The following is a 24,530-nucleotide window of genomic DNA, read 5'->3' as shown; positions in this document are numbered from 1 at the left end:
ATCTAAACAACCACGAATACTAAAATGTAATTGTAAGAACCTAAATGTATTTAAAATTTAAATACATTTAGGTTCTTACAATTACATTTTTGCAATTCATTTGCAATTAATACAATAGAATAATCGCTTTTGTTAGAAGAAGGTCCGATTCTTCAGATTTTAAGTGAGAATTTTAAATGTCTACAATACATTAAAGTAATTACACTACATGCAGAGCTAAACCCCCAGCGGATAAAAGTAGAGCTGCAGCTCTATCCTCCCTCCAGTAGAGGTCGCCTGTTTTATGCGCCTCATATAGCCATGTTCTACCAGGAAGCGGATGTGTGAGCGGGAGTAGCGCAGAGGCTGAGAGCAGCCAAGTCATAACCGGGGATAGAGAGCAGAAGCCGGGCTGAGCCGCCTTTATTTCCTCGCTTTCTCATGATAGGTGAGTACGTGATGCCAGGGTAGAGACGGCCGCAGAGCGGAAGCCATGACTAGACTGAGGGTACCTCAGAAGGCTGGCCTACTTTACTTGGCAGGATTGGGGACCCTCAGATAGTGTTGCTTCTTGGGTGGTGACAGGCTTCCACGGATCTGGCTATTAGAAGCCGAAGTGTGCATTGGTGCAAGTAGCCCAGTTGGCAGGGGAATTACTGTTGTTTTGCTCTCTTATTGCTGCAGCCTTTTCTGTCCCCATTTAGGGTAGTTCCTTCCAAGTAGCAGTATTTCCTCAGAATGCTCTGCTCTAACTGGGCGCTGTTATGCAATAGATTCGTTTAAAGGGGATGTACACCTAAAAGTAATATTTTTCGCAATGAAAGTAAAACTGATTCTAAGCAAACTTCCCAATATGCACAAATTCAACATTTTACATTGATTTTAAAGTTATTTGTAAGTGGAATTGCAACTGAAATCAGTATTGTTTGTGACTGCACATTGTAGCTTCTACACAGGTCTGCTGATCAGCTGGCTTCTGCTTTGTGACAGTCAGAATGGGCAGTGCAGAGAAAAGGGCAGAGAGTTGCCTCCTGTAGCAGTTTGTTTCTAAATGCAGCATTCTTGCAACAAATGTTTTTAGCCAAGTTGTATTGGGTTATTCAAGCAAGGTCACCACATCATGTAGCTACAAAGTGCACAACAATATGATGCCTTCAGTGGGGAGAAAGGAACAGTGTATTAAGGGGCAGCCAAGGGATCCTTATGCCAACTTAAAGGAGACATATCCTATAAAAATTATGAATGTACCAGGGAATTATACTCCTAGATATTGAAGGATTGTGCTTAAAAAAGTTGTGTTTCTGACTGATTTATTGAGAAATTCCACAAAAACCCCACTAGCCCCGCCCATCTGTTCCACTTCCTGCTGGCTGAATTCTCTGGATGAGCTGGGGAGCCGGTGGCCCTCCATACCCTGCACTGTGGGATAGGAACCAATCAGCAGCTAGGCTGACCTGATAGGGAACTAAAGCCTGTCTTTGCTTGTGTGAGTGCAGGGCTGTGATTGGCTCTCCCCCTCCTACTGTGCTTCTGGCAGGGACCATTAGGACACGCCCACTCTTCATTTCAAACTCGGACAGAGAAGTGATAGGATCTATAGGGAGCTCCAATAAAGGGGCCATTGTTACAGATAGGATTAATTTTTATCACAAAGTGAAACCAGCACCGGATATTATTCATAATTGCCTACAAAATTACCTTTTTTTCCCATTTATCCAATATGTCTCCTTTAAATGGGGACACAGCACAGAGCTTGTTGGCTTCAAAACATGATGGCACAGTGCTTGACTGAAAGGACCTGGTTAAATAATTTTAAAATCAATTTTTAGTTTATATCCCCTTTAAAGTCATTAATGCAAAAAATAACTAGCTGTCAATACCCAGAATTGCTGATTTAGACTGAAGGCTAATTCATGGCACATTTAAATTACTTAGGTGTCCATATGCAGATGCCTTTTTTTTTAAAGACAAAAAAAAATAAAGTAAGATTTAGTTTAGAACCTCAAATAGAATTGTATTCATTTAGCTGGCGAGCTGGAATGCATTTATATTTCCTGCAGTTCTCTGTAGTCTTTCTGTTATAGATCTGGAGTTGCTCAAGTTGGTCTGCTTCTTTGAACTGGCGTTTCATCTGTGTTATTTCATTTTGGCTGCACACAATCTAACTTTTATTATGTATTTTATATGTATTATATTTTATTTTATATATATTGTAGTTGTTTACAATAACTGACCAACCTCAATTGCTATTTTCAGGATGCAACATGGCGGCAGCAATGGAGACTGAACAAGTTGGGGTAGAAATATTTGAGTCTGCAAGAAGCCATGGAAGCTCAGAGTCCTCTGGGGGGGACCCAAAACCAGAGCCTTTCTTTGTGGAGCGCCATTCCTGGAGCCAGATGCGCAAACTGCTGGCAGACACTAGGAAGTACCATGGGTACATGATGGCAAAGGCACCTCATAGCTTCACATTTGTTAAGAGGAATGATCCTGAGAGTCCTCATTCTGATCGCATGTACTACCTGGGTATGTAGGAGTCTCTTGCAGGATGTACAGCTAACATCACAATGTTCTACCTTAATTCAGATTATCCTTTTGTTATGAATTACGGTTAATTGGACTCCTACAGTGCTGGATATGTGTCAGTGTTTTATATTTTGTGTTGTAGTTTTGCCAGATTACATACTATGCCAGGTAAGAGTTTGTGCAAGAATGTTTCATTGATTTTCAAAATACAACTATCATTCTAAAAATATGCTCCCCTATATAATATAGAGACGTTTGTAACTATTCAGTTCAGTTAAAATTATTCTAAACAATTCTTTCCAGCTGCCCTATCGCGTGCTGCAGTGATTTCAAATGAACTGTGTATAGATCAGTTCTGACTTTTGAAAACTGTCTTAAAATGAAATAGTATTTAAAATAGTATTCAGCGACACCACAGTACGAGTTTATAAACTTATATTTTTGTTGTGAAACAAATATTGAAAATTCTCAAATAATTCAAGAAATAATATATAAAAATTGAAACAAATATATAAAAATTGAGGGCAGTGATCGTCTTGTCACTTGCAGCCTATCAGTCCCCCCCAAAAAAATGGCAGATTGCAGCAGTAAAGTGTGACTGAAGTTTATCAGAGCACAGGTCACATGGTTGTGGCACCCTGGAAAATGAAGTATAAAATATATTATTCCTGTAAATGCTATCAGGTTGCTACCCGCAGTTACTAGATGATTAAAGTGCTAATAATTAAAATGCCATCCTTGTTTCCTGGTTTAATTGCGCCTGCAGCGTATCAAAGGTTAGTATTTCAGGGGTGGCTGATATAGGTATATAGAGCATATAAAGCTGTTATTAAAATGAAAGGAATCCTATTACTGATTGACTTGCATTCTTAAGTTGCCTGCTGCTGTTCTGCAGAATAAAGCACCTCTATACTAAACTCATATAAGCTCAGCTGGTTGTTTCTTAGGCCTTTTTGTGTAACAGCATGAACACTAAACTGTTTTCACACTGTGTGTGCAAGAATACCGGAAAAGTGGTATTTAGATAAGCAATGTTAAAGGCTAAAACATTCCAGCAAATACAGGGTTTGAAATTTCATTTTAGGGGCAATATGACATATGTTCAAGGTTTTTTTTGGCTTTTGATAGTTTGTAGGTTACATGTCTATTACAAGGTAAGTCTGCCACTAGTGCTTTCAATCCTTCATTTGAATTTTCTTCCCTCCCACTTACTCATATTCCTCTTGATCCACGTTTTCTTGTTTTGTTGAAAAACATTTTGGTTGGTACATTTAGTCCTATGTTACTTTGCTTTATCCTAGGGAGGACTCAGTGAAAAAGTTCAAATATGTACTAAGGACAATAAAAGCATTTGTCTCATTGACTTTTTTTTTTTACTGTACAGCATGTGGTCTCCTCATGAGGCTGATTTGGCAATGTCCTACTGCTCTTTGGCTTCCCTTTGGTACAGCATGTACTTGAAGGCTTATTATTATTATTATTATTATTATTATTATTATTATTATTATTATTGCTAAAAAGTCCAAAAATATTAAATCTCTTGGCTTTGCACGCTTTCTTACAATTATTTTTTAAAATGTTGTTGTTATTGATCATTATAAATAGAGAAACAACTAATAATATGGTCACTATTTGGAAAGTATAAAGGTTACAGTCTACCTAAAGAGTAACAAATTTAAATGTCTGCCACATTAAAAGCTTTAGTGTACTTCTAGTATGAGTGGTTCATTGTGAAAGACTGCAGGCTCATAGCTAGAAAAACAAACACAATATTTTATATTAACACCTTGTGTATCTTATTAATTGCTTTATTAAAGGTCTTTCTTTTCATTTCCTTAGTGTTTTCATATAACCCCCTTATGCATAAGGCAGACTTCTCCGTTTTTCCTTGTCAGAGGTAAACATTATCCTTTGGCAGCATATCTTAAATTCGTACCAGATTGCTGCCATCTTTCCCTTAGGCTCAGGTCTTTGCTTAAAGGAGAGGGAAAAGCATTTTAGCATTTTAATGCCAATAGATTAACCACATCAGTTTATGCTAGAACGCTATATTTATCCTGCAGAAAGCTGAAGAAACCATACCTGAATAAAGAGCCCTAGAAGTTCCCTCTTTTTGTTTAAGATAGCAACTTCCATTTGAGCTTGGGCTTTGTAACTTCCTGCTGCAGCTCTATCCATTGGTAGCTCAGATCACACATTCTGATGGGAGGGGGGAGTAAGTTTTATGAATTCTTATGGGAGGGGGAGCAAGGAGAGAGCTGCACAGACTCGGGCACCTTGAAAAAAGGATTTTTCTGAGAGAGGAAGTCTGATACCATAGAACTTGTTTATACAAAGGAAGACAAGAAATCCTGTGTTTCTTTTGATAGAAGAGTGCAGCTTTTCTGTGAGTGCTTATAGCTGTATTTACATAGACCTTTCTGATAAAGCTTACTTAGTTTTTACCTTTCCTTCTCCTTTAACATTTGAGAATTCTATCATAACTCCAATGTTTCTAAAAGATCACAATTCCTAAGTCAAGGTTTGTCTTATTTGCCCACTTCCTTACAGTCTTCAATGGAATTTGGACCTCATTTTCTGCTGTGGTCCTCTGTCTCCTTGCTATAGCTCCATTTATTATTTATTTGGAACCTTTCACTAAACACTTGGAAAACTCTGTGTTGGAATTGCTTTGCATTTTCACTTTGTGCTGTTGAAGTTTGCCTAACAACCAGAACTAGCCTGGGTCCAGCTGCCTACTTTACTCCTACTCAGGTGTCTGCCTCAGTTCCGTAATCTTGGGAATCCTATTATAGTAGCAGAGGCTGCTATTTTTTTTCTTCCATGTGGGTGTAATCTGTATTCATAGGGTCCAGTGACCCAATATGCACTTTATTTTTCTGATTTCGTTTTCTCTATATTTTTCTTTATTTTTTTTAAGACTTGTAAGGGTAACTACTGTCAAAGAATATTTTTTTTGCTTCTCAAACTAACAACAAAGTTAGTATTACTGGCAATTGGGTTATTCCTTGTTTGCTACATGGCAATAGCACAGGTCACATGGCTGTGGCACCCTGGAAAATGAAGAATATAGCTAGCCCCATGTGAAATTTCAAAATTAAATACATAAAAAAAAATCTGTGTCTTTAAAAAATGGATGTCAATGCAGGATTCTGCTGGAGAAGCTCTATTAACTGATGCGTTTTCCCATGACAGTATTCCATTAAGGTTCTCTTTTGTATCTTTTAAAGGGAACATACTGCACATGAATCTCCAAGCACCGAATAATTGATTTAGACCCGTGGCTCAGTTACAAGCTTTTTTTAAACTCTTTAAATGTATTATTAATTTTATATATAGAGCAATGGAATAAATGTATATGCACCCTAATGTGTTGTTCTCATACAAAGGGTATACTACCATTCTGACCAATTTATGCATAGCATAATAAACACTTCAGCAGGAAATAGGTCAGAAAATGGTCAACAAAGAATATCCTGTTATAGTTTTTTTTTTTTTTTGTAATAAAGATGTATTTGACCAACATGACCGGCAATAACGGATTGAAATAGTGTGAATAATTTTAATAGTAAACAATTCCATCACTGATCAGTTACTTTCTGTCTGTATAGAAGTTTTTTGTGGTTTTACAGTATCCACCACATTGTTTTTTCTTACAGCAATGTCTGGAGAAAACCGGGAGAATACCCTTTTCTACTCAGAAATTCCAAAGAACATCAACAGGGGAGCTGTTCTTATGCTGTCTTGGAAACCTCTTCTTGACACTTTCCAGGTGGGTTACTCAGGGAATTCATATATAAGTTGCAGTGTTTACTCAGTGTTGAATTTCATACCAGTTGTTTATCCGAGGGGATTAAAAATGATCAAAAAGATATTAAGAGCAACCATAATAATAGTTCTATAGGAGAGGAATGGATACATAAAATATGGGTGTTTATATATTTGGAATGAAGCCTGTCTGTTTTGCTACTGGGGGATTCTGTATTTGTCTGAATCTATCATTTGGTTCTATACATAAATATAAATTTAAAGTGGACTTCCATTCCAGGCCACCCCAGATTATGGCATGTATTCCCGTGAGGAAGAGCTGCTACGAGAGAGAAAGCGCATTGGTACTGTGGGAATATCTGCCTTTGACTACCATGCAGAGAGTGGAACCTTCTTGTTTCAGGCTGGAAGTGCCATTTATACTGTTCGAGATGGTGGTTCCCGTGGTTTTACTGTAAGTAATCGTTAAATTGGTATAACATATAAAGGTTGGTTTGCAAATGATGTGCATGGAAATATTAGTTTTGTTTTGTACATGAATGCCATGATGCACATAGTGAGTGAATTGTGAAATGCAATCGGTTGCATGTGTAGGCACACCATGCCTTACACAAGTATGTTTTGTTAATAGCTCAAAAAGGTACACCCAAGATAATGCACAGTATTGGCCTTGAGATTGTAAATGAGACAAATTGAATTAGTGCAGCTACTCTTTTGAAGGCCCTGTTTATATGCATTTTTTATTAACTGATCTGCTTAAAGGGGAAATATAACATAACTGAAAACTGCTCCAGTCGTGTCGGCAGTAAAGAATACTATGCAGTGTTGTTTTTACTTTGGGCTACGAATGATTATTATCTTTAAAAATGTTTCTTTTATTGGAGTTACCGTATTTTTCGCCCTATAAGACGCTCCGGAATATAAGACGCACCCAATTTTAAAGGAGGAAAATCTAGAAAAAAAAGATTCTGAACCAAATACTGTAGTAAAATATTTTATATCACCTGTATAAAGTTAATTGTCTCTGGGCTCGCACATAATGAGGCTTCCCCCAGGCCCCCCCCCAAGTATCCTTCAGCTTCCCCCAGGGCCCCCCAAAGTATCCTTCAGCTTCCCCCAGAGCCCCCCCCCCAAGTATCCTTCAGCTTCCCCCAGGACCTCCAAGCATCCTCCAGCTCCCCCACAGAACCCCCAGCATTCTTCAGCTTCCCCCAGGACCTCCAAGCATCCTCCAGCTCCCCCACGGAACCCCCAGCATTCTTCAGCTTCCCCCAGGGCCCCCGAGCACCTTCCATTTTTCCCCCCTAACCTCCCCCCAGCGGCCTCCGGCTCCCGTGATGTCTTCCTCTCTGTGCCGCGGCTCCCAGTTTCTGTGCTTTTATAAGGTTGCGCCCTGTGCGTGTGACGTCAGAACGCACGGGCGCAACCTTATAAAAGCGAGGATGTAGCAGAGAGCCGCCGCACATAGAGGAAGACGCAGTTCGTCGTATAAGACGCAACAACTTCCCCCCCCCCCAGTTTTGGGGGGGGGGGGGGCGCCAATCACAGGGGGATTATCTGGTCACTGATAATATTACTAGTAATCTTAGGTTAGTTGTATCTTTATGAGCAGTATTATAAAATTGTATGTTTTAAAATCATTGTAGAAAAAGTTTAGATGCAGCAAAATTGTCTATACCGAAGATATAGTATATACCAACATTCTGCATCAACTGAATTTATATTTTATGTTCCCAAAAGTAAAAAGAAAGAAAGCAAAGGAGCATTTAGGCCACCACCTTGTGTGGTCAATTGGGCAGTCAGAAAGGAGTGATTTGACAACCTGTATCCCGTCAGTGTGATCTGATTGTTTGGCCTCATTCCAAACTATTGGAGCAATTTGATATTGCACACCTCAAGGCTGGCATATTGGGAAAAGATCCTCCTGTTTGGCGACCTTGCCAAACAAGTGGATCTTTCAGTGTAAGGCCAACTTGTCTTGTGCCTCGACGCACTACAGAACAGCAAACTGTCAGATCTGTGGTGATCTGATGAATCTTTTTGTTTTTATTTTTCTCTGCTGCATATTTTTTCACTGAAAAACTGAGCCAAATTTCATGCTGTCACACTCACCTTATTTAGAAACAGCCACTGCAGCCTCAGTTATTGGAAACCAGTTGCCCAAACATCCGCATGGATCCCACCATTTGTCCTGGAGACCCCAGTTGGATGGCCTTTGTTCACAGCAATGACCTTTGGATTGGCAACGTGGAGACTGGTGAAGAGCGCAGGTTGACATTTGTCCACAAAGGTGAGGTATACTGGTCACAAGTAACAAGATAGATGGCCTGTTTGTGTTTTTGGATGATTATGTTGACCCTTGCTTTGTGTGGGCCATACATATTTTCGAGTTATTAGAATCTACTTTAATTGTACTAGGTGCCTTTATATAAATTTGACATTGTATCTGATGATCCCAGTGGCTTATGTTGACTATTATTTAGATATACTGATGGACACTTAGTTTGAGTTGGTCATATATTTTGCTTGCTAAAAATCTGGATTCATTACAGGTATGCAGGTAAATTGGGCTTGTGCTTATATGTTTTGCACATTATGAATTAAGTGTTCTATCTTTGTACCTATACAGTGTTTTCTCTGTTAATGCAAGTTAATTGTTTAAAGGAGAAGGAAAGTCATTTTGGCATTTTATTGCCAATAGATTTGCCGCATTAGTGCCACCTAGAACATTATATTTATTCTGCAGAAAGCATTACCATACCTGAGTAAAGAACCTTAGAAGCTTTCTTTGTTTGTTTAAGGTAGTAGCTGCCATTTTAAGTAACTTCCTGTGTCAGCTCAAGCTTAGATCACCCCCCCAGGTTGGGGGAGTGAGATTTATGAATTGTTATGGGAGGGGAAGTAAGAGCGGACAGAACTGCACAGACTCTGGCCCCGGGAATGAAGGATTTTTTTCTGAGAGGAAATCAGATACCCTAAGAACATGTTTTCAAAAAAGGAGACCAGAAATCCTTTGTTTCTTTTCATAGAGCAGCGTTTCTGTGAGTGCTTATGGCTGTATTTACATAGACCTTTTTGATAAAGCTTTCTTAGTTTTTACCTTTCTCTCTCCTTTAAGATAACAGAAATAAATATATGTTTGCAGATTTGGCTGGTGTTGAGGAGGATGCCCATTCTGCTGGTGTTGCAACTTTTGTGCTTCAGGAGGAATTTGATCGCTACACTGGTTACTGGTGGTGTCCACATAATGAAAAAAGTAAGAATTATGCTGGAAAAAAGCCTTGATTGTTCATTGGTGTGGGTTTAGCACAATGCTTTATTAGAAAAGCCATCTGCTATCCTCATGCATACTTATTTTGCAGCTGCATCAGGCGGTCAGATCTTGCGCATCCTCTATGAGGAGAATGATGAATCAGAAGTAGAAATCATCCATGTCACATCACCTATGCTGGAGACTCGCAGAACAGACTCCTTCCGTTATCCAAAGGCAGGTGAGTACATTTTTAAATCCATGGAGTTTTTGAGTGGCCTTTTTCACTGTTTTTTTACTGTTTGAGGGAACTTAACATTGCACTAATGGAATGGTTAACTATTCCTTCCTTTAGGCACTGCAAACCCAAAAGTGACATTCAAGCTGTCTGAGATCATTGTAGATGCTGAGGGCAGGGTGAGTGTTAAAACATGCCTTTCTGGTAACAGAGTGTGGAATGACAACATAGACCACTTCAATTATTGTTGCTTAAAGCCTATCCTCAGGGCCCAATGTATTGCAATTATTTTTGTATTATTTTTCTCCCTCTAATGCTCTAATTTTTTTGTTGGGTACTGGATATCTGGTTGCTGTTTATTACTCTTAAGGGCTCTGGCACACTGGGAGATTAGTCGCCCGCGACAAATCTCCCTGTTCGCGGGCGACTAATCTCCCCGAAATGCCATCCCACTGGCGAAAATGTAAATCGTAAGTTTGTATCTGTTCATCAAGCACCTACAAATAAACTAAAACTTTATCTTGGCAACAAATGTCCAACTTAGTATCAAAAGGTTTTCAGTCTGTGGTCCTGTAGATTGCCATGACTGGCATTTGACCCCTGCATATCTTTCTGTGTACAACTAAGCCCACTGTATTCAGTTTATCTGCAGTGTAAATATGAGCCTTTTTGCCCTATTCTTCTTAAATGGCTGCAGCCCATGGCTATACAGCCGCCTATTTATATAAACAGTATTAATGTTCTGGACGTGAACAACATTTTTTTTTTTACCAGTGCAGGGTAACAGCAGGATAACATTTAAATGCATTTAAAACACTTTCATTTTTGGTGTTACTGTTCCTTTAGGCTCTGGAGAAGTATTTAAGGAAACTGTATGTTACTCACCTAGAAGTTACTTTTCTTCCTACATAGATCCTAGATGTGCTAGATAAGGAACTTCGACAACCATTTGAGATAATGTTTGGAGGGACTGAGTACATAGCCAGAGCTGGATGGACCCCTGATGGGAAATAGTGAGTGATTTCATTTTTGATGTACCTTGTATACTATATTGGACGGAAAAGAAAATATGAGTTAGCTTTTGGAATCTCTAATCTTTATTTACATTTACAAGGGGTAGTTTGCCCTTTGATTAACTTTTAGTATAGTGTAGACTACAGAATCCCAAGATGATTTGCAAGTTTCTTCATGTTTATACTTTTGATTTTTGAATTGTTTTCTGTAGCTCTTCAAATTTAAATTATTTGCTTACTACAGGTTAATTTAACCTATAAATCGGGGTGAACTTGAGTGAAAGTAACTAGTAGTTGCCCTAAAAAGTAAAAAAAGCAATACAAAATAAAAGCAACAATATAACTGATACCTCACCACATGTTTTGTGGTTGCTTAGGTAAGTTACCCGCCAATAACAAGCAGTCTGTAAAAAGCCAGAAGTCTCATAATTCAAAAACACCCACAAAACATACGTTTCAGAGATTCAAAAATTTGTTTTCCTTTTGCAGTGCCTGGGCTATTCTGCTTGATCGACTGCAGACCCGACTACAGATTGTCCTTATCCCTCCTGCATTGTTTGTCTGTCCCCACAAAGACCCTCCAGAGTGCCACTGGATTTCAAATTCACCGTCTGACTCTGTGACACCTCTTGTGATATACGAAGAGACAACAGACATCTGGATAAATGTAAGGCAAAAGCCCTGCTTAGGATCTAAACATCTGGTCCACTTCGCTGTCTGCATTTTTTTTTAGGAAATCAGCCCAAAAATGCCTGCTTTCACATATTTCAGGCAGACCTCTGCTTTGCTCTGTGTACCTGTTCTCAGGTGGAAGCTCTACTTTTCAGTGCAGGTACATGGGGCTGTGTAAGGGAGGTGGATTTGCTTCTCGCAAACTGAGAGACGCGGACCAAACACTGTGTGCTCTTTCCCTTATGTTTGTGTCACATCAAATCTCTGCTTAAGGGATGTAACATTAGTTTAAAAGAGAATTAAGTATTTGAGTCTTTTTTCGAAATTTTCTAAAGGGGTCCAAGTTTTATGGGAAGAGCCTTTTCCAATTCACATGATTTATTCTCTGTGTAAACGTATGATAACACTATGTTATAACATAGAAATCAGAGCTTTGCTTTCCTTGCAAACATCAGTCACCATTTTCTTTCCACTTCTGAGGGAAGGTGTTGCTTGCCTCCTAGTCTTGGAGGCAGGCACTAAATAAATGTATTTTATAAAGCAGTTTAGATGTCTCTCATTGTCCATTCATTGACTATTTTCTTTGCCTTCTTATTTAACAGATACATGACATCCTACACTTTTTTCCCCAAACCCGAGATGATGAAATCCAGTTCCTCTTCGCCTCAGAGTGCAAGACAGGATTCCGCCACCTTTACCGAATAACCAGCATGTTGAGAACAGGTGGCAACAGTAAGGGGAGCGCTGATCTGCTTGGGCTCAGTAAGTCCTCTCAGTTGGTCCAATGGAATATATGACATTCACTGTGTAGTAGGAGTTTGTAACATGTCTTGATAAAGTGATGTAATACTAAAATATTTCATCTGTCAAAATGAACTAAACCCATTGTGCCAGTAACCTGGATTAATCATGTTTTAATCATGCAGCTTTAGTACTAAATAGATCAGCTAGACCAATTCTTACTGGTACTGGTCAGTATGTTTCTCCTGTAGTCTGGCTAGTAGTATAGTACTATGTGGAGCACCAGTGCCACAGTTAGCAAGCAATAAAAAAATTACTGGTATTGCTTTGAATCCACTTGTCATAAAGTTGTTGGAGCCAGATATGGGATATGTTATCCAGAATTCTCAGGACCCGGGGTCTTCCTGATAAGGGATTGTTCCGTAATTTGGATCTCCATGCCTTAAGTCTACCAAAAATCATTTAAAAATTAAATATACCCAATAAGATTGTTTTTCATCCAATAAGTATTAATTATATCTTAGTATCAAATGTAAGCTACTTTTTTATTATTACAGAGAAAAAGGAAATAATTTCTAAATATAAGAATCATTTGTTTAAAATGGAGTCTATGGGAGATGGCCTTCCCTTAATTCGTAACTTTCTGGATAATGGGTTTCTGGATAATGGGTCCTTTGTTTGTTGTGAGTGTGCCTAAAACCTGCACATTCTATTACAGCGTCAATTTTCTGGTGTTTGCTGGGCACCTTTATTATGAGTAAACACCTTTTTGGTGTTTTTGGGCAGGTACCAATTACAGATATGTTAATAAATGTGATTTCACTATTAGCTGATTTCCGGTGCCACATAAAGGAAGAGGTAGCTGTTACAAGCGGAGAATGGGAGGTTCTTGGACGGCATGGATCAACTGTAAGTTGGCAGTTTTACAAAATATTCCATTAGTTTTTTCAATTACTAAAGTGTAAAAGAATTAACACATTTATGAAAGTAGATATGTATCTGGCAGAATGTGTTTAAAAAGTTTTGAGCAGACAAACACTGCATCACATTGATAATTCCCAATTATTAATGAGAATTACAACCTTAAACAAGGGAACTGCTCACGCAGGACTTAAATAAAAAAATATTTATTAAAAAGAGGGACTGACATTTATGCTGTATCACCAGCCTTTCTCAAAGTTACAAAACCAGAATGTGAAAGCCCATATATACAGTGTTTGGTGGGAAAGCAGGATAAGTGACGTAACCACCCCCCATATATACAAATCCCACGTAAATGCAGGATAGCTTATTCTCTCTACTAGTTATTTTTATGTAACGAAATAAACTAGAAACACATAGTACCAAACTAAAGTATGTAACAAAAGACAAACAAATGTAACAAAATGAAAAATGTAAAAAAGCGTAAAAATAAAAAATGAAAGATAACAAATAAATAGCAAAGAAGAAACAAAGGGATACTAGCGCTGTCACTAGTGTCAAGTTGTAGACGTGGGGGGCATTGTAACAAGACCCAGATCACCCGAACAAATCCATAGTGAAGGGAAGGTGTAAAGTCAGGCAAAGACCAGGAGGATATACGCAAAAATAAAAGAACCAGAAAAAGACAAAGACTGACCTAGATATACCTGGCGTATAGAGGCGTGTGGCTTAGCGGCTCGTGTATAGTGTATAGGTTCGCCCATCTGGGAATCATTTAAAATATAACTTTTATTAAATATTTAAATATTTAATACATTACAGATCAGGCCAACGTTTCCATCTGCATCTAAAACCTTTATCAAAATATATATATATATATATATATATATATATATATCATTTTCATTTGGAAGGGCAAAATATAAGTGAAAAGCCATATATAAGTACATTTTTATATACAAGTAAAAAGAGCTTGGTAAAAAAAAATTCAATCAGTAGTTTATAGTTTTCATTGTGTCATCTGTGAACTTAAATAGGGTTGCAGTTTACTGCACTCAATAGAAGAATAATATCACTTATTTACAGGCCTTTCCTTTGTTCACTACAGATACGAGTGGATGAGGTCAACAAGCTGGTGTATTTTGAAGGCACAAAGGACACTCCACTAGAGCACCATTTATATGTTGCAAATTATGAGACACCTGGAGAAGTGACAAGACTGACAGATCTAGGGTTCTCTCATGCTTGCTGTGTTAGTCAGGTAAACCTCCGTTATAAAACTGACCTCCAGCGCTGTTACCATTTATTTTGAGTATGGGTAGAGTAAATGGTTTTGTATGGCACCTTCAAATCAGAAGACCAGGTGGATGGTCACACACATTGCAAAATGCATTATTCCTTCAGCCCTTAAGTTAAACAAGTCTCTTCTATGGAAATGTTGGTTTTCTTAAGTCCAGGGCTGTCCATATGGCCTGTGGGCCATACATGGTGCTCTGTAACATTTTTATGGCCATTGGTATACTTGGGATTTTTCTGGACCCCTCTGCATGACATAATATTATAATAATTTTGCCCATACGTGTCAAATAGAGGATCATTGGCCTGTGGCTAGGATACTGTTCACTGTACAGAATAATAGCTCTGCTCCTTAAGCACTCGCACCAAACACAGGGCTTGTAATTAAACCACTTAGTCAGTTATTTATTTTTACAGCACTGCGACATGTTCATCAGCAGATACAGCAGCCAGACTCTCCCACACTCTGTGCATCTATTCCATTTGACAGGGTCTGGTTCAGATCCCACACAGAAGGACAAGGAATTCTGGGCAACCCTTCTCGAATCACCAGGTTAGTAAGTACAGCTGGAACGGATCATTCAAGCAGGGACCCATTATTATGTTAAAGTGGTTGTAAACCCTGCACTGCTCTGCTCAACCAAACTTTATTTAGTTGTTGCTGGACTACAAATCTCAGAATAATGACACATATAATGAAGTTTTAGGCATGCTGGAGCTGTAGTCCAGCAACATCAGGATCGTTTGCTTAAAGCAATATTGCACAATAAAACTTATTGAAAACTTATTGAAAAATCTTCCAGTGAGAATCCCAGCTGAACTTTGTAAATATGGCTCGGTGTTCTTTGTTACTGCAATTGAAGTTGAAAGCAATAAGCACAGTTTCCCAGCACTTAACAAGTCCTTTTTTCATGATTGATTACAGTTTAATAAAAAAAAAAAGACATATTTGTCTCTATGTAAGATGATATAATAGCAAGATGGCTGACATAGTGCTGGGAATCGGCATTGTCAATGGTGAATTCTTTTGCATTTATAATGAAGATTTTGGGCAGTAGAATGCCCATTGGTGAACTTTATTTTGGCAACTTCTACAGATAACTAAGGGGCACAGTGGGACAGCTTTGCAGTTGGCTTTATAACCACTTAAAAATGTAATAGAACACATTTATTTGACAGTTGTAAACTTTTACCTGTCTATTATGGTACTGTCTGTTAGTGCTTTTGATTATTATTTTTTTTCTGTTTTATCTTTGGTCTGTACTGGACCACCTTTTATCTGACAGAAAAATGCTGTGGCAAGATCAAAGGTTAAAACAAAAGCATTAAGCATCTTTTGTTTAAAATGGATGTATTTACATATTTAACTACAAATGCTTTATTTCATAGGAACACTACCTGGATACATTGCCCCAGAAATATTCTCCTTTCCTAGTCGGACAGGGTTTACCTTGTATGGGATGATGTACCGACCTCATCAACTACAACCAGGGAAGAAGTACCCAACTGTACTATTCATTTATGGGGGCCCACAGGTGAGACATGCTTAAAATAAGCAGATAAGTTTGAATGAGTAAGTTCCTTACAGTGACAGGATAAAGATACTCTAAGAAAAAAAATATAATCTTTGCCATACTTTACCTTGTAAAAATTCTTAGAAGGGAACTGTTAGAACACAATGGAAAAATGAAACCGTTAAACTTTTAAATTGTCTTTTTCAATATCTGCAGTTGTCAGAAGGCTTTTAAAAACACCAGCTGTGATCCTACCTTAGTACATAACACAATCTTCTACTATTTGATTTGCCCATAAGCTCTGTTTTAAATCACTCAAACGAAGGCCGATATTTCTGCTTATTCTGAGGGGAAAAATTTAAAGGTGAACCTAAGGCTTACTGCCAAAGAATCTTTCCCTAGTTAAAGATTTTCCTCTAAACAACTTTTAATACCTGTTAATTCATGAAAGAGCATTTAGCCCAAAGAGAAAACAAGACTTACCCTTACCCTACCTGCTGCTAGCACTTATCAGTCTACTCCAATAACATTATAATTATACACTTTTTTTTTTTTTAGCTTTAATGTGCAACATGGGTGATTTCTCCACTGAGCAGTTAACAGAGGGGAATGCAGAGTGTTTAGCTTTGGTTGATTACCAATGGTTAATCCAACTAATTAAATAACTGATTTTCCACACAGTTACCATTGTTATATCCTAAATATGATAATAGTTGCATAACTGCACCTCTGTTTGTGAAATTAATTTCTCCCTAAGGGCTGTGGCACACGGGGAGATTAGTCGCCCATGACAAATCTCCCTTGTTGTGGGCGACTAATCTCCCCGAAATGCCATCCCACCAGTGAAATTGTAAATCGCCAGTGGGATGGCATACGCAGCGCAGCGGTTTCCCCGAAATTGCAGAAGTTTCCTCTCAAGACAACTTCTGCGGTTTCGGGGAAATCACGGCGCCGCGTATGCCATCCCACCGGCGATTTACATACTCGCTGGTGGGATGGTATTTCGGGGAGACTAGTCGCCCGCGACTAGTCTCCCCGTCTGCCACAACCCTAAGAATTGGTTTAAACATTTTTTTGGCTTTTATAAGCCAGTGCATAAATTGTCATATTTTATCATCTTATAGGTGCAACTGGTTAACAATCGATTTAAGGGAGTGAAATATTTCCGACTTAACACTTTGGCATCATTGGGTTATGTGGTGGTGGTCATCGATAACCGGGGTTCTTGTCATCGTGGGCTAAAGTTCGAAGGAGCCTTCAAATACAAGATGGTGAGAATGAGAAAATAAAGGATAGAGGGAAGTTCCTTAGTCTGTTTCTGTGTTCTGTGGCTTCATTTGTTTAGTTATTTTAGTTAATGTACAGTGAATCGGCAGAAAAAAACATGGGGATCTAGCGTGGGAAGCATATTTAGAGGCACAAATCTTCACTGCTAAAGGGCTGTGGTTGCCTTGGGCTGGTACAGAAGCCTAAAACAAAATCTGTTGCATGTCTACCCTACTTCTTTGTTAAGCTGTAGTTGTCCTTTAATATCTTATTAGGGATAAAAAAAAACTGTCTGTTGATTAAGGCTCACCACCACAACTGAGCTTTACCCTGTTATGAAAGCTGAGGTGATCTGGGCTATTTATATGTCCTTCTCTGTCTTGTATTCCTTTGTCACTTTACTTGACTAACTTTCCTTCTTTTCTTTTAGGGTCAGGTGGAGATCGATGATCAAGTGGAGGGTTTGCAGTATCTTGCTGCCAAACACAGCTTTATAGATTTGGATCGAGTTGGTGTGCATGGATGGTCATATGGAGGGTATTTATCTCTCATGGCCCTAATACAAAGACCTGATATATTTAGGGTAAGTACATGAAGTGAATTTTCCAGTGCACCCCCCTGCCATACGTTATCTGACATATTGTTAGTCTCTCCTGATTTACTAGTATTACAGTTATCTAATTCTTGCCAGTAGTTCTTGTGCACAACGTCAGGCAAAAATCTGCTGATAGTTAAATTTCTAGACCTTTCATGTGTTTCTTATTGAACTCCGCATTTCAATGCTATGTATTTATTTTATGCCTACTGAATTTTTTGGGCATAAGAAATGAAATGTTCCTTGTGTGCCAGAAGCCTTACTTGTGCTATTGCTACTGAACCCTTTCTTTACTGACCAAAACTGTTTTTCTCTTTTTCCACCTTGACTGGCTTCTTATTGTTTTCACTCTGTTCCTAAATACAGGTGGCTATTGCAGGAGCTCCTGTTACCCTCTGGATTTTCTATGACACAGGATACACAGAGAGGTACATGGGTCATCCAGACCAGAATGAGCATGGCTACTATCTGGGCTCAGTGGCGATGCAGGCTGAGAAGTTTCCATCAGAGTAAGTGTTAGAACTCAGAGCCACCCTCTTGCCTATCTGTGTGGCTGTTTGTATGGTTCTGTTAAAAACAAGCAACAACAAAGTATCCTAGTAGTACCAGGTTGTGTAAAAATCTAAGCAGCTTACAAATTTAATTACAACATTTTAATGGTCTTAATTATTTAAGCCAGCTTAATAAAGGATAACTTTGTCAATTCCAGTCACTTTGCAATCCATTCAGTCCTTTACTTTACTTTATAGTGTAAGGGTTGTTGATCTAGGAAGCTGTACTGTAAATACCAAAACATTTTCACCTTTCATCTGTTTTACAGGCCCAACCGTCTGCTGCTTTTACATGGCTTTCTAGATGAGAATGTTCACTTTGCACACACAAGTATCCTTCTCAGCTTCTTAGTACGTAGTGGAAAACCATATGATCTTCAGGTAAGTTCTTTGTGAAACCTTCTGTAACATATACGAATTTGGCTCAAATGTATAATGCTTTATAAAGAAATGTAATCTGTTGATATAGATAAAAGTTTGGAGAGCACATACAGCCGTATATTAGACCTGTGCTATTTATACACATTATGTTTTCAATTCTGCTAATTGTATCTCCCCTGCATAAGCATTTAAAATAATAATCATGTGAATAGTGCTCTTTTTATGGCATTCATATATCATATGGATCCTGGGCACCATCAGTTGCTGGATGTATCTGTAACCTTTCCAAGGCTACTTGCAGCTTACCTAGGCTGCACTTTCTGAAGCAGCTAATTGTAGATTTCTTTCATTATTTATTCTGAAATAGATATATGGCCCCTAATTGGTTGTTGTGGATTACTGCAAATTTGCACAGTGTTAGTAAATGGGCCCCAGTGAGTAAATGTTTATGTATGGAATTATATACTTTACCAAATTAGAAGCAGAAGAAAAACAATAGTGTGTGTGGGAACACTGGACTAGAAATAAATGGATTTAAATGTAAAGATTTTTTTTTCTCATAAATGTAACTCAGTATTATGTTTTCTTGTAGATATACCCACAAGAGCGTCACAGTATCCGTGTACCTGAATCAGGAGAGCATTATGAACTCCACCTCCTGTATTATCTGCAGGAAAATCTGGGCTCTCATATAGCAGTCACCAAATCTTTGTGAGCAAAGGGTTAATGGTGTTAAGGGAAGTGGGAGGGGAAGGTAGGGCAGCATTATAGCTGCTGACAGAACAGGGCCATTACAGGCTTTGTAAGGTGCAGGTCTTAAGAGGAGATGGATCCATGGGGTGCACTTACTGGTTTTTACAATGACTTTTCCACATTTTCTCTAACTTTGAATGGTATTTTTGGGGACATTTCTACCCAAGATATGATTTCACTTGTTTGAAAAGTGTAACTTCTTTAGTGCTACTCGGAAATGTTGTTTGGTTTAAAACTAAATGTTTAAGGCTGAGTGTAGTTCTGTTCATAGAGCTGTCCAGAGGTCTGTAAAGAAATTACAGTGTGCCCAAGCTATTTATGGCATGGTTCAGAATACCATAAACTGAACACTCGTCAAGTAAAGTGCCCCACACACAACCTTATTGTTCCTCCCTCTAGTGATTATTAAGCTGAACATGTTATGTGGGTAATCCAGCTGCAGCATTTAAATGTGCATATCTGCCTTTCAGATGCCCCCTCCTCTGCTCTTGCTATAGATATTTTGAAATATAGGAAATCCCTGCATGAACCTCTGCTTGTGTGGATGCATAGTTCTCCTTTCTACCACTGGTCATCCTCAAGCTTTACCAGAGGCTATCATGTGATACCATGGGGAATGAGAGACACATGGTTAGCCATGGTTTCTAGTAAACTGAACCTTAAGCACCAATCACAGTGTCTGCTGTCCCCTACACCTCCCTGCAAAATCTAAACTCTCTGTCTCTGTGCAGAGAACAGTACCAGGGTTCCACCTTAGAGGTGGCTGCGCAAGCCCCTCTGTATCTCAAAGCACTTTAAAAAGCAAAAGGTGCTGCATTCATTACTTGAACATTTTATCAGTTTGGTTGCAGTTTAATTTATCAGTGAATATAAAACCTCACTACAGGTCTATTGGGTTTGGGGCAATCCATAATATAGCCTGGGGAAGTACAAGTAACTTTCTAGGTTGTCACAAGCAAAAGGACTTTGCAGGGTGCTGTATTTTTGTTTTTGTTTTTACACTTTTGGTGAACAAAGGTGTTCAGGCACTTGTTAGACCACATACTATATTTTCACTGTAATATAACATTGTATCTAATATAAATCAATTTCTTTGCAGGAATGAATTTTCACTCTAAATTAAGATCTGTCAGAGGGGCTGCAGTGTTAGGATTCATTGTAGGCCTTCTGGTATCTTCTATTGGAACACCACCAGCAATACCCTCTTTGGCAATGGAGGGACATCTAGACCACTGAATCTGCTCTGCAGCCTCTCTTCCAGGTATCTGTAAACATGCATATCATGATTCTGGAACTAAGCTGCTGCCTTTCCTGGTGCAGAAGAAATGAAATACAGATATTGCAGCAACTCGCATCCAGTGAAATCATCCTGTACTTTCCACCCTGAACTCTGAAGTCATCCTCCATAGGGTCTTATTACTGCTGCTGTATTCAAGCATCTGTCTGTCTTGGTGAGAAATGCAGAACATCTCACCCCATATTGTGGACCTCAAAAGTGATGGCTCTGTCTTTCCACGTGACCTCTAATGACAGAATCAAGTCCTTGGTAGCACGCAATGAATTCAAACAAGCAATTTCTGAATTGAGCTGCTGACTGGTGTACACTTAAATTATTTCGGACATTGTTCATACGTTGTCGGCAAACACCTGTAGTTAAAAGAATATTTGTGAATTTGTTTCTGCCTTATGCCATTCCTGCTTTAGTCAGTGGTTTGACACGCAGGGCAATATTCATGGATCATTTTGCCCACCGTTTGGGACTTATGTTCTTTACAATTTCACCATTTGTTGATTGGGGATATATGTCAAAGCCATCAATTGTTTTAAAAAGAACCTGTCCTCATTTTCCAGATTTTTATTTTAGTCATCCAATGTTAATCTATACATCTTGCCACTGTTTTTCACACTGACAATTTAAAGGTGCCATATTCTGCGCTGTTTGAAAATAGAGATGCTTTAGTCTTTAAAAAAAAATAGAAAAAACAATTTTATCCTGTCTCTGATGCCTCTGTGATCTTTATTTGTCGTTCTTTAACCGTTTTAATTGTTTAATATGAATTCTCAGGTATAACAAATGGGTAGCACAGCAGTACTATACAGTTCCTAAAGATGCTGGCACTGTAACAGAGGATATCATTGATGGAATTTAGGACAGGTTGTACTTCCACGTACAGCTCCATGCACAACAGGTGGCTTGGTCGCCACTCAGATTGTAAAGCTGGGATTGTCCGCATTGCATACAGGACAGATAATGAATCTAATGGATACCTTTTCAAACTAATGTCCTGGAAGGATTGTGGATATAGTCTCTGGTTTTCTCTTTATTTTATATCTTCAATGCTCCTTTTTTCTTTATGATAAATCTTGTAATTTTAGTTTCAGTTCTTTTGTCCCTTGGCCAATAAGTCTGTATGGGAAGCCTATGCAAACTCATCAGGAGAGCACTGCAATTGCCTGATATAATTTCTCAGCCTTCAAAAATTGGCTAATGACAGACTTTTGGATTATTCAGAGCCCTAATCTTTTTATGGTTCTGAGGGACAGCCGGGACAGAGTGTCTGACTTTTAAAGGACATGTAAACCCCACACACAAAAAGTTAATCAGTGAACAGCCTCTTTGAAATCTTTCAATACCTGCCACACTGGTTGTCCAGAGGTTAATAGTAATGCTTCAACATCCCCTTAATCACTTAGATTTCCTTCGCCTCCTGTATTCCTGGCTTGTGGGCATGCTCAGTAGTTCTAAGCTCAGATAACTAAACCCACCCCCCCCTCAAACAAGCAGCGAGTCAAGAGATGGCATTGCTGGTTCCATAGAAACTCAGCTCTAGCTGTCTGCTTCATTTTTTTCTCCTAACCTCCTCTCCTGAGCTCAGCTTAAACAAAGCAGAACTTTTATCAGAAACAGTTCTGCCTAGATGAAATGTATTCTGAATAAGAGTTTTTGTGTGTGTATGTCGTTTGCAGATTTAAATGTATGTGATTATTTATCAAAGGAAAAATGGCCACCAGGCGAAAGCTGCTATTTGCTTTAGGAAAATGTGATGGTGCTGGCAAGTGGAGGGGATACATGCAGTACAAATAATGCCATTTGGGTGGGGGAGACATGCCTAACTGATATACATTGTTGGCAAATGTAGGCTTTACATGTCCTTTAAAGTATATCTTGTGCTGGAAATCCACAGCTATGTTAAGCAGGCATTGCCATGTTTGGAGTAGGTTTATGGGCAGTCACCACAGGCATTTGTCCCAAGCCAGTTTGCTTGTAACATCAGCATTACTGTTGTGTTCTAATATACCTGTTTTACCTGTATGCCATGGTGTCATAGCATAGATTTAGACATAAGGGTATACTTATCTCTAATGCTTTAAATTTAATGCTTTTTCATGGGGCTAATTGAGACAGAAGGGAATGCCCATCCAAATAATAAAGGAAAAAAGTATTTAGAAACTTCATTCTAAACAATTTCCCAATATACATGATTCATTGTAAATGTGGTTGTTATTTAAAGTAGCATTTGTATGCCTCTTATTATAACTTCCGCCACTTGCCCTGGTACCATTGAAACATCAGTAGTTGGCTCTCCTCCAGCCAAGGCTCTCACAATGCCTTGCATGTTTTCTCATTAACAGACTTGAGAAGGATTTGAGGGGATTGGAGCATTGGCTAAATGAAAGCTGAATTGCTACACTGCCTCTGTAGTAAGTAATTATTGTTAAAGGTGTCCTCTGCAGAAAACGTTTTTTGAATTTCCCAGCAACATTGTGTAATGGACATCAACCCTTTGTGGTGTAGATGTATTTAGTAGGAGCGCATGTAAACCATGTGAAAATAAAATAAACACTAACCTTTCACATGGTCTACATGCGCTCCTACTAAATACATCTGTACGAGTTTCCGAGACCCAGTCAAAGGGGTTCTTTTAAGAAGGAGCTGTAGAACGGTATATATATATATCGTCACTGTAGAAGATTCATTACCTGATCTTCAACTATTCCAATAGAGAGCGCTGAGGTCTTTGGGTATTGTATATACCACATCACACATAAACCCTTTGTGGTGGTTCCTTTTGCTCTCTGCACCATATTTAAGATCAAATGGCAACTGGGAATTTAGAATCTACAAAGCAGACACCATGGTCCTTTTGTGTTACCACAGTAGATTTGTTGGCTTGCACAGAGTTGCACTTGTTTGTCTTGTTGGGACATGTAACTTAGCCAGTTGTGTTTTGGTTGGACAGAGACTGTTCCCTTCAGTGTTCATCTCTTCTTAAAGAAGAATGAGGGTGATGACAAATGAGGAGATTAGTTGCCCCACAATTAATATCCTATAGTGGTGGCAGTTTATCTTTTCTGAATGCTTTCCTACCGGCAACAATGTAAATCGCAGGTAGGAAAACATATACATTGCCTCAGCTTTCCCAAGTCACCTGAAGTTGCCAGTAGGAAAGCATTCAGAGATTAGAGCGATTAGCTGCCACCACTACAGGAGTGACACGTGTATTTCTACCAGAGATTTCCATTCGCACTGGTAGTAAAGCTTTCGAGGAGATTATTGACACCACTAGAGGAAATTAATGGCGGGGCAAATGATCTCCTTGTGTGTCATCACACTTAAAGATTTAACCACTGGGTATGGGGGCAACATGATAGGCATCCCCAGTGATTGCTTACCCCCAGGCCAGTCCTAAAAACTGCACTAGCCCGGGGTATTTCTGATGAAGTCATTGTGTTATGATTATAAATAAACTATGGTTTACGACCCAAAGCGTTAAGGAAGTAAACAAGCTCCTAGACAAGAAGAAAAGGGCAAGAACAATGTGGGAAACCTCGTGTGAATGAACATTTTGATAAATGTTCAATATAAATAAGCAAACTCTTCTTTCAGAATACTTCACGGGAGATTTCAGATAATCAAGTGGCAGCTGCTTTTTTCACTCACTTTCTGGGGCTTTCCTGGAACTTGTTTGCTATTTTTTCCTTGGAGTCTGTTGGCAAGGTAACTGTTTTTTTGGCATGGAGTCCAGCCTGCCTATACTTACAATCTGGGCAGCTGCAGGGCTGGT

At 38.8% G+C, this 24,530-nt stretch overlaps 1 protein-coding gene across 3 annotated transcripts; it reads left to right on the top strand.

Annotated features, from left to right (window-relative positions):
- Positions 1-286: 286 nt before the first annotated feature.
- Positions 287-21,462, top strand: dpp8 (dipeptidyl-peptidase 8). Of its 3 annotated transcripts, none has more exons than XM_012958425.3 (21): positions 287-427; positions 2,236-2,505; positions 6,165-6,277; positions 6,554-6,727; positions 8,395-8,563; positions 9,419-9,529; positions 9,636-9,764; positions 9,879-9,940; positions 10,674-10,774; positions 11,264-11,441; positions 12,049-12,208; positions 13,017-13,096; positions 14,217-14,369; positions 14,822-14,957; positions 15,794-15,939; positions 17,043-17,189; positions 17,615-17,767; positions 18,146-18,288; positions 18,600-18,711; positions 19,304-19,422; positions 20,564-21,462. In XM_012958425.3, exons 1-21 carry the CDS (start codon positions 421-423, stop codon positions 20,580-20,582), a joined length of 2,682 nt encoding a protein of 893 aa, XP_012813879.2. In that variant the 5' UTR covers positions 287-420; the 3' UTR covers positions 20,583-21,462.
- Positions 21,463-24,530: the final 3,068 nt, after the last annotated feature.

This window comes from Xenopus tropicalis, chromosome 3 (genome assembly GCF_000004195.4).
Source record: "Xenopus tropicalis strain Nigerian chromosome 3, UCB_Xtro_10.0, whole genome shotgun sequence".
In the NCBI taxonomy this organism is placed as follows: domain Eukaryota; kingdom Metazoa; phylum Chordata; class Amphibia; order Anura; family Pipidae; genus Xenopus; species Xenopus tropicalis.
This window is presented reverse-complemented; position numbering and strand designations above follow the sequence as displayed.

Bases quoted from the DNA above. Each gene is read 5' to 3' on its own strand.
- dpp8 (XM_012958425.3), top strand. The intron at 6,278-6,553 runs GTGGGTTACTCA...CTTCCATTCCAG, and splicing joins CTCTTCTTGACACTTTCCAG to GCCACCCCAGATTATGGCAT. The intron at 17,190-17,614 runs GTGAGAATGAGA...CTTTTCTTTTAG, and splicing joins GAGCCTTCAAATACAAGATG to GGTCAGGTGGAGATCGATGA.